The sequence below is a fragment of the Eschscholzia californica genome, unplaced genomic scaffold (assembly GCF_041429995.1).
Source record: "Eschscholzia californica isolate CP2 unplaced genomic scaffold, dmEscCali1.0.p SCAF_5, whole genome shotgun sequence".
Classification (NCBI taxonomy): Eukaryota; Viridiplantae; Streptophyta; class Magnoliopsida; order Ranunculales; family Papaveraceae; genus Eschscholzia; species Eschscholzia californica.
In genome coordinates, this window is record NW_028238472.1 from 39,316,874 (window position 1) to 39,327,415 (window position 10,542).

General features: G+C 39.4%; 1 protein-coding gene across 1 annotated transcript; it reads left to right on the top strand.

Annotated features, from left to right (window-relative positions):
- The first annotated feature begins 3,256 nt into the window (after positions 1-3,256).
- LOC147539115 (uncharacterized) lies at positions 3,257-8,718 on the top strand. Its single transcript, XM_086644748.1, has 3 exons — positions 3,257-4,071; positions 4,147-7,600; positions 8,105-8,718. The coding sequence occupies exons 1-3, from the start codon at positions 3,298-3,300 to the stop codon at positions 8,716-8,718; spliced, it is 4,842 nt and encodes a 1,613-aa protein (XP_086500874.1). The 5' UTR covers positions 3,257-3,297.
- The last annotated feature ends 1,824 nt before the right edge of the window (positions 8,719-10,542 follow it).

The following is a 10,542-nucleotide window of genomic DNA, read 5'->3' on the forward strand; positions in this document are numbered from 1 at the left end:
TCACAAGTGTGATTTGCACAACTGTACTAGAAGTTAACATTTTCCATACACTTGGAGGTGTAAATCAAAAGTTAAAAAATGTAGGTGTCGTCTTAATATCGATATAAAAGTGGGGGGTCAATGTCAACATTATAAATAAGGGCATTTTTGTCTTGATTCACACGTGTGATTCATAGAGTTGACATATAACAAAAAGTTAACGTTTTCCGAAAGAATGTAAATCAAAATTTTTTTTTAAAACGAGGGTCCTAATATCTGTATGGGGTCGATGCCAAATCTCCCATTTATAAAACAATTAACTAGGTTAATGATTCACCATCTGATGAGACATAAAAATGTCCCATCTGAGTCTCTTAATTTAGACGAGTTAGTCTCTCTAGAGCAGTTACTCTCACGAATTACTCTCTTTTATGTGCAGGTACCCTTTTACAGAGTTACGCGTGCAAAACGGATAAAGTTGGAAAGAATGCAGATTAGGGGCATTTTGGTCATTTGTTAATTCTGATTTCTTGATCAAGATTAGTGTTCGGATGGAAAGTAGAGTCCAAGACGAGCCCGTAGGCGAAAACGGAAGTCAAATCGGAGTCCGGATCAATAAAATATTCAAGGTCAAAGATTGGGGTCAAAATCATTTGACCAAAACACCTAGAGCCACGTGGCGCAGATCTATCAGGAGGATATGACGCGATCTGACGGTACCAGGAGTTTGTGGTATACTGTCGGGAGGCTTGGTCGGTCTCTCGGGTATTTTCGGGATGAGTTACAGGCCGTGATTTGGTGCATTGCGATCTATTTTACTTCGGTGCTCCTGCCCACGTGATTTTTCATCCAACGGCAGATGCTTGTCAGATTTGATCTCGCGATCCGGAGGCCACTGTCGTACCTGCTTCAATAGGCTGCGTCGCACGGGATCGGAGTAACCTAACAACCATGCAAATTTGAATTGGTTCTCTCCCGGCTTCTTTAGAGATTCAAGCGTTAGATAGAGAGACCCGAGAGAGAGATAGAGCTGGAAGCCGAGATTGGAGGAAGATGCAACTGAATTGGTAGTCGGTTAGAGGAGATACTCGATTTGTCTTCAAGGCTATAAAAACAAAAGAAGAAACAGAGAGAAGGGGGCGATTATTTACAGAGAATCAACACGGTTTAGAGAAGAAAAACAGAGAAGGAGGAGTAGAGAGAGAAACTAAACCGAGAGCCAATTTGTTTTTAATTTCTTTTTTTGTTTCTTTAATTTGTAATCCTGATTTCTTAGTGAGAGAGAGAGAGAGATTACAGAGGAAGAGAGAAAGTTAGAGAGAGAGACAAAGAGATTTTGTAGAGAGAGAGAGAACCGAGAGGTTAATCAACTTAGTTTTTCTTGTTTATTTTTTATTTCTCTTTGTTATTTTCTGCTTCTTAGTGAGAGAGAGGGAGATTAAAGAGAGAGAGAGAGAGATTACAGAAAGAGTGAGAAAGAAACAGAAAGTTTAGAGAGAGAAAACAGAGTTGAAGAAGGTGAGAAAATTATTTTCCCAGAAGGAAAATATTTCCGGGAAGACGAGAAAATCGTTTTCCCAGAGGGTGCGTTTGGCAGATTCTCGGGAAAAACAGAAGGAAATCAACTCCTTAAGGGTCTGTTTGGTGGGAAAATCGCAGAAAAGTAAGTTTCTTTCATCTTTTTCTTCTATTACTTCGAATATTTATCGTTTCTAGCATGAGTAGCTAAGTCTTTTATATCTAGGGTTTAGATGAAGTTTAAATAACTATTCTAATAATAAATTTATTACAGTTTTTATTGTTTTAACGATAATATCTTCCGGGTTTTTAGACCGTTCATGGACTGAAAACCTGAGTTATATAAAGAACTATCCAATTAGACCAAAATTAATTTGTCCTTAGAATTGTTAGGAAAACGGATTCGAAAACCCTAGGTTCCCTTTTTCTGAATATCGAAATATTTATTTATTTATTTATTTTTCTTGAGTTTTATATTATAGTTCTATTTCATCACCATCAAAACCAATTTTAAATCTCAATAGTTTTAAGGTTAGAATTAGTTTAACTTAGTCTCTGAGGAACGAACCGGTCTTACCGGAACTATTACTTGACGCCCGTATACTTGCGGGTGGAGACCTTTTAGGGTAACCTTTTAGGCCCATCAAGTTTTTGGCGCCGCTGCCGGGGACTTAGTTTAAATTTAATCTAATTTTATTTCTATTTTTTGTAAGTTTATATTTTTGGACACTTTTACTTGCTTTTCCGTTTTTGGTGTAGAAAAACACTAAAGAGCAAAGGAGAAGACGCAACAAGGAGAGGAGCTCAAGAAGAAGAATTTACATTTTTTGTTATTTTTATTTTTTATTTTATTTTATTTTTTTTTGGTGAGAGAGAGACTTTTTAAACTTTCTAGTTTTATTTTTTTATTTTTTAAGTTTTGACCCTAATTTAAAGGGCTAAATTGTAACCGAAAAAAAAAAAAACCAAAAAGAAGTCTCGGAACACTCGCGGGTCATCTACAAAGGTCATCGCCCGTCTTGAACGGGAGGTAAATTTCTTGAACACCCACGAATCTCCTGTCAGTGGGTTTTTGGTGTGAATTCGTGTGCCTAATTGCTTTGATCGGACTGTTTAGTGTAATCATTCTAGTAAGGGCACTAACCCAGTTACAAGATAAGAAACGGATTTCATCACCGTTTTCTTGCCCACATAGGTAACAACATTCACGAACCCAGACCTCACTTAAAAAGCTAAAATATTATTTAGACATCAGCCCCTAAGGTATCGAGCTCATAAGACCCTTCAAAAACAACTCGAGGAATTGACTTTTATCTAGGCATTCTCAGAGGAAAGTTTGTAAACAATTCTTGTCAAAAAGGCCGCCTCGAGAAGAGGAAACGTTTGCCGAAGGAAGACGGCTATCACAACGTTCATCGTTGGTCGTCTTCCTGGAGAATTGTCTACCGACTACTCTGGTCGAGTAACCTTTATAAACAGTCAAAGTTCAAGTGTTGTGGAGAAGTAGGAGCTGTCTAGATTTGTAGGGTGAATCTGACAAACCTGTCTATTGTCTAGATTTTGTTTAGGTTGCTTGGTGGAGTCAGACTGTTTGTGTTTGCTTTCCTATAGGTTCCTCGTAGTGATTCTTTGGTTCGAATATCATTGGTCGTTGGGCTCTAGTGTATGCCCAATAGATATCGTGATAAGAGAGGTCGTTTCATCAGTAGAGAAGCACATTTAAATAATCTTTTAGCAGATCTCTCTTTGAGTGACACTATGGGTGAGAATCTAAACCAAGCCAGGGAAGGAAATCAGCCTATGACACTCAGGGATTACATGAATCCCACTAGAACGTGTCAACCGTCATGCATACAGTTACCCCAATGCACGACTCAATTCGAGTTGAAACCGAGCACTATTCAAATGCTCCCTGTTTTCCGTGGGGTTGAGAACGAGAATCCCTACTACCATGTTAGGGATTTCGAAGAAATCTGTGGGACTATGAATTTCCCCAATATGCCTGACGAAATATTGAGACTTAGGTTGTTCCCTTTCTCACTGAAGGAGAAAGCAAAATCTTGGTTGTATGCCTTACAACCCCATTCCATTACTACATGGGAAGAATTGAGCAGTGCATTCCTTCTGAAATTCTTCCCGAAACACAAAACTACCTCTTTAAGGCAAAGTCTTAACAATTTTGTGCAGCAAGAAGACGAATCTCTCTATAAATATCTTGAGAGATTTAAAGAAATCTTACTACAGTGTCCACACCATGGTTTTGAAAAAATCAGATTAGTCCAGATTCTCTATGACGGACTAAATTACCCAACTACATCCATGGTAGAATCATTCTGTGGTGGCGGTTTTACTCACAAATCCGCCGATGATTGCATGGCTTTTCTAGAAGATCTAGCTGAGAAATCCCAGCAATGGGAAACTTCTAGAGGACCTCCTACTAGGGCTAATCCTACTCCGAATAAAGCTGGCATCTATAGAGTTGATGAGTCAGATCTTAAACTCGCCGCCATGACGAGAAGGATAGAAGCCCTAGAACTTGGTCAGCCTAAAGCATTCAGGGAGGATCCCACTCAAGTCATGAGTGTTGGAAATGAATCCATCTCTTATCCGTGCTCGGTCTGTGGAGACCCATCTCATACTGGAAATAAGTGTACCTTATTTTTTGTTCCTGACGAAAAAGAGCATGCTAATGCTCTTTATCTAAACTCTAGGCAAGATAACCGTCAGAAATATGATCCTTATTCGAACACTTATAATCCGGGTTGGAGAAATCACCCCAATCTTTCTTGGTCAAAGGGTCAGGGTCAGGGCCAGATTAGTAGTTCAATGAACCCTCCTGGGTTTAATGCTCCTAGGAATCCTTATGCTCAAAACCAGGGTCAATCTAGTACCCAATATCCTTCTCAAAACAGTGAGTCTTTAGAGGAAACCATGAAGCAACTAGCTAAAACCCATAGAGAGTCTATGCAACAGACCAACCAGGCTATACAACAGACCAACCAGGCTTTACAACAGACTAACCAGACTGTACAAGAGACCAACCAAGCTGTAACTAGTTTAAGAACCGAGGTAGGTCAACTTAGAGAAGCCCTTAGACAGAGAGAACAGGGTATATTTCCTAGTCAACCAGAGCCAAACCCGAAGGGTAAAATGGACCAGGCCAATGCAATAACCACCCTTAGAAGTGGTAGGGCAATTGACAATAAGGTAGGAGTTCCCGAAGATAATGAACAAAACTCTGAACCACCAACCTTACCAACTAGTACCCCTAGTAAAGAGCCTGTGAAGGCTTCTGAGTCTGAAAACCTGCCCATTGTACCTGAGCCATATGTCCCTAGAGCCCCTTATCCTCAGCGTCTGGTAGAACCTAAGAAGAAGTCTCAGTTTGAGGAGATAATGGAAATGTTCAAACAGGTTAATATTAACATTCCATTATTAGATGCCATTAAACAGATCCCGTCTTACGCTAAATTCCTTAAAGACATATGTACTCACAAGCGTAAGATGAACGTGCATAAGAAAGTCTTCTTGACTAATCAAGTGAGTTCTATTATCCAACAAACCCTTCCATCTAAGTACAAAGACCCAGGAAGTCCTACGTTACCATGCACCATAGGAGAACATGAGATCGAACGAGCATTATTAGATCTAGGTGCTAGTGTTAACCTCCTTCCTTACTCGGTGTACTTACAGTTAGGTTTAGGAGAAATAAAACCCACTCCTGTAGTTCTCCAGTTGGCGGATCGGTCTATTAGACGACCACGTGGAATAGTGGAAGATGTTTTAATAAAGGTCGGTGAATTCATCTTTCCTGTAGATTTCATCATCTTGGATACCGACCCTGTTCGTGATACCCAGAGTCAGATTCCAGTCATTTTAGGACGACCATTCTTAGCTACATCTGATGCTGTCATATATTGTAGGAGTGGTCTCTTAAAATTATCTTTTGGAAACATGACTGTAGAGATGAACATCTATAAAGCTGGACTTTTTCCAGATGATGTTGAGGATTTTACCGAGTTGAATCTGATAGATATGTTTGTTCAGGATTCTTTACCTGAAACTTTATCTGAGGATCCCTTAGAAACACTGTTGGCTCATTTTGGCTTAGACTTTGATGAGGAGGGAAGTATCAATGAGGTAAATGCTTTGCTGGATTCTACCCCATTACTGGATACTGATAAGTGGAAAGCGAAAGTTGAACCCCTCATTTTGTCTAAGCCAATTGACTCACCAACTTTAGAGACAAATCAACTATCATCTACCAATGAGTCCTGTGGTCCATCTATCCCAGAGTTGTCTACATCCACAGACAAACCACCTTCCTTAGAATTGAAACCCTTGCCTGACAACTTAAAGTATTCGTTTCTAGGCCCATCTGAAACTCTACCTGTCATTATTGCTTCTGAGTTAGAAAAAGAACAGGAGAGTAGACTGTTAGATGTCCTTAGAAACCATAAAGAGGCCTTAGGGTGGTCAATATCAGATTTAAAGGGTATAAGTCCTTCTGTTTGCATGCACCATATCTATCTAGAGGAAGATGCTAAACCGTCTAGGGAAATGCAACGTAGACTTAACCCTCACATGAAGGAGGTAGTTAGAGCTGAAGTCCTGAAATTATTAGGTGCGGGTATCATATACCCTATTTCAGATAGTACTTGGGTCAGTCCTGTTCAAACTGTACCCAAGAAATCAGGCATTACTGTAGTCAAGAACGAAGCAAATGAGTTAATACCCACCAGGATGACCACTGGGTGGCGTGTTTGTGTTGACTACAGGAAATTGAACACGGTCACGAGGAAAGACCATTTTCCTCTTCCTTTCATTGATCAGATGTTAGAGAGACTAGCTGGGCATAGCTACTACTGTTTCTTAGATGGCTATTCTGGCTATAATCAGATTCCTATAGCCCCTGAAGATCAAGAGAAAACCACATTTACCTGTCCATTTGGAACTTATGCTTATCGTCGGATGCCTTTTGGGTTGTGTAATGCACCCGCCACTTTTCAAAGATGTATGATGAGCATATTTTCAGATATGGTAGAGAGGTTTCTCGAGGTCTTTATGGATGATTTTTCAGTCTTTGGCTCATCATTCGATCAATGTCTGCATCACCTCACACTCGTGTTGGTTCGATGCAAAGAGAAGAACTTAGTTCTCAATTGGGAGAAATGTCACTTTATGGTTCGCTCAGGAATAGTCTTAGGGCATGTCATTTCTGAAAAGGGCATTGAAGTAGATAAAGCAAAGGTTGAGTTGATAAAAAGCCTCCCAGTCCCTAAAACGGTCAAAGATATTCGATCGTTCTTAGGACATGCTGGATTTTATCGGCGGTTTATCAAAGATTTCAGCAAAATATCTAGACCTCTTTGTAATCTTTTGGCAAAAGAGAACAAATTTGTCTTTGATGGTCCTTGCTTAGAAGCCTTTGAAAAACTGAAACTTATGCTTACATCCGCCCCTATTGTTCAACCTCCCAACTGGAGTACTCCATTTGAGATCATGTGTGATGCATCTGATTATGCTATTGGAGTCGTGTTAGGTCAACGTGAGAATAAACTTCTTCACGTTATATACTATGCCAGTAAGACGTTGAATGATGCACAGCTAAACTACTCTACCACTGAAAAAGAGTTGTTAGCTGTAGTGTATGCCTTAGAGAAGTTCAGATCATATCTCGTTGGGTCTAAGGTCATTATATTCTCTGATCATGCTGCATTAAAATATCTCCTTTCTAAAAAGGATGCAAAACCTAGGCTGATTAGATGGATTCTACTGCTACAGGAATTTGACATAGAGATTCGGGACAAAAAGGGTTCCGAAAATTTAGTAGCAGACCACTTGTCTAGACTTATAGTCGAGTCTGTCAAAGACAAGTTACCCATGAGAGAGAGCTTTCCTGACGAGCAACTCTTTAGTGTCTCCCGATTACCTTGGTTTGCTGATATAGTGAACTATCTTGCTACTGGTCAAATACCCAAACACTGGACCAAGCAAGATCGTGATAAATTTTTATCTGAGGTAAGACGGTTCTTCTGGGACGACCCATACTTGTTTAAGTATTGTCCCGACCAGATCATTAGGAGATGTGTTCCTGATGAGGAACAAATGAAAATCATCTCCTTTTGTCATGATCATGCATGTGGAGGGCATTTTAGTAGTAAAAAGACGGCTGCCAAAATTCTGCAATGTGGTTTTTACTGGCCGTCTATATTTAAGGATACCCATGCATATTGTTTGGCATGTGAACGATGCCAAAAGTTGGGAAGCATTTCACGTAGGAATATGATGCCCCTTAATCCTATTTTGGTAGTTGAGGTCTTCGATGTGTGGGGCATCGATTTCATGGGTCCCTTCCCAAATTCATTTGGAAATCTGTACATCCTAGTGGCAGTTGACTATGTGTCTAAGTGGATAGAGGCGGTTGCTTGCAAAACGAGTGATCACAAAGTTGTGATCACTTTCTTGAAGGAAAACATACTTTCACGTTTTGGTACACCGCGGGCAATTATTAGTGACGGGGGCACACACTTTTGTAATAGGCAGTTTGAGCTTTTAATGAATAAATATGGTATTACCCATAAAGTGTCTACCCCATACCATCCACAGACTAGTGGTCAAGTCGAGGTGTCGAATAGGGAGATTAAACGCATTCTGGAGAAAACGGTTAACACCAATAGGAAGGATTGGTCTTTACGACTAACCGATGCACTATGGGCTTACCGTACAGCGTTTAAGACCCCTATTGGAATGTCTCCATATAGACTAGTGTATGGCAGAGCATGCCACTTACCCGTTGAGTTAGAGCATAGAGCATATTGGGCTATCAAGCAATTGAATTTTTCGCTTGACAAGGCGGGTAGAGAGAGAAAGTTGCAACTCAGTGAGTTGGAGGAGTTGAGAAATGATGCATATGAGAGTGCTAGGTTATATAAACATAAGATGAAAATGTTGCATGATAAAATTATTTTAAGAAAAACATTTTCACCGGGTCAGAAAGTTTTATTATATAACACACGTTTGCATTTATTTCCTGGTAAACTCCGTTCTAGATGGACAGGGCCTTTCACGGTCAAGTTTGTGTATCCTTATGGTGCGGTTGACATTGAAGACAAAAATGGTAGTGTGTCCAAAGTGAATGGACAACGGCTGAAACCATTTTTAGAGATGTTGACCGATACAGAGGACGTTCCTATCGAAGATCCTGTCTATCAAAACTGATCTGCTATGATCAGTTTCGTCTGGCTGAAGACGTTAAACTTAGCGCTTTCTGGGAGGCAACCCATGCATAGGACTTCTGAATCTGGTAACATCTTTCCCTAATCCTGTTATTTTGCATAGTCTTCAGAACATTGAGGACAATGTTCGGTTTAAGTTTGGGGATGGGGATTGAATTTTTAGTCCTTATTTCAAAAATTCAAAAGGGTTCAAAAATTTTTAATTTTTGGATTAGAAACGTGAGTCTAGTTGTTTTTGCTTGTTAATAGTTATAGAGTCTAGTCGGTTGTACTATGCTTTTGCTAAGGGTTTTTCCACGAATTTTGAGTCTTGAAGTTGTCTGTGCACTAGCCATGTGAGTATTAGATAGGTGAAGAGTAGACTTTTCTAAGAGAACTTAATCGATCATTAGTGGAGACTTAACCCATGTGAGATTCTGAGCCTTTCTTGTTGTTTTGAGTGATCTCTTCTGAGCTAATTCTGAGTAGAATGAAGAGCTACTCAACCTCGCAGTAGTCCTTAGAACTCAGTTGATCTCTTGAGTTCAAATTTTACAACCACTAGGGATGTCATCAGGAATGCAAACCTTCTCTTGTAGTCTGAGAAACTTGAAAACAGTGTCAACTAGAGGAAGATAGGAACGCCATCATTATTTAGAACCCTGAGAATAAGGCATGAAGCAAAGTGAATAGAATTTTACCCAAGGAAAGAATAATGTGAAGAAAGTATGTTATGTATCTTGAGTTACCTGAGTTAGTAGCAAAAAAAAAAAAAAAAAAAAAAAAAAAAAAAAAAAAAAAAAAAAAAAAAAAAGAAAAAAAAAAAAGAAAAAATGAAAATGAAAGAAAAAAAAAAAAAAAAAAAATTGAAAGAAAAAAGTGCCTGTGTAGTTTTGTTTGAGTGTTTATCCCTTGAAGTAGTTCTTGAAGATTTGAAGACGTCGAGTTCTCAGGAGTTCTAGTCAGATCCTCATTAGTGTCTATCTACCTCTAGGAAGCATTGTTAGATAGTAGATCAGGTGAGAAGAGTTGGTTAGCTTCCCCATCCTGTATTAGTGGTTGTTTCCTTCTTTGAGATCAGTCGTCCACAGAATTTTAGTCCGTCTTTTTCATGTGTTGAGTTTTCCTTCATATTCATACCAACACATAGAGTGAACCATTCTTGAGTGACTTTGATTTTTGAGTGTATGACCGTGAGGCAGTAGTCGAGGCGAAATGTATCGAGACGGTAATCGAGGTCTGGTCTTTTCATAACCGAAATAATACTCATATTGGCTGGTCACGTGCACTTCGAGTCTTGATTACTAGTGAAGGGATTTTTAGCATTTGTATGGTTTGGTCGACTTAGATTTCATGTCTATTAACTTTTGAAAATCTACCGGATGAACATTTTTTAGTCCATATCATATTTAGACCCTTTTGCATTTTTGATTCTTGAATTTTGTGGGTATATTCACTGCAAACCCTCACGAGACAAAACTCGTCCTCTTGGGTACCCTAGAGGTTTAACGGCTTGTTGCACGGGCTAAGTGCAATCGTGGGTCCCTACGAAAGTGGTGAAATGGGTTTAGTTCTATTTTTCTGTTTTGCTCGAGGACTAGCAAAATCTAAGTTTGGGGATGTTTGATGAGACATAAAAATGTCCCATCTGAGTCTCTTAATTTAGACGAGTTAGTCTCTCTAGAGCAGTTACTCTCACGAATTACTCTCTTTTATGTGCAGGTACCCTTTTACAGAGTTACGCGTGCAAAACGGATAAAGTTGGAAAGGATGCAGATTAGGGGCATTTTGGTCATTTGTTAATTCTGATTTCTTGATCAAGATTAGT

Coding starts and splice junctions, on each gene's coding strand:
- LOC147539115 (XM_086644748.1), top strand. CDS start 3,298: ATGACACTCAGGGATTACATGAATCCCACTAGAACGTGTCAACCGTCA. Junction 4,072..4,146: donor TCAGGGAGGATCCCACTCAA/GTCATGAGTGTT, acceptor ACTGGAAATAAG/TGTACCTTATTTTTTGTTCC. Junction 7,601..8,104: donor GAGATGTGTTCCTGATGAGG/AACAAATGAAAA, acceptor CATACCATCCAC/AGACTAGTGGTCAAGTCGAG.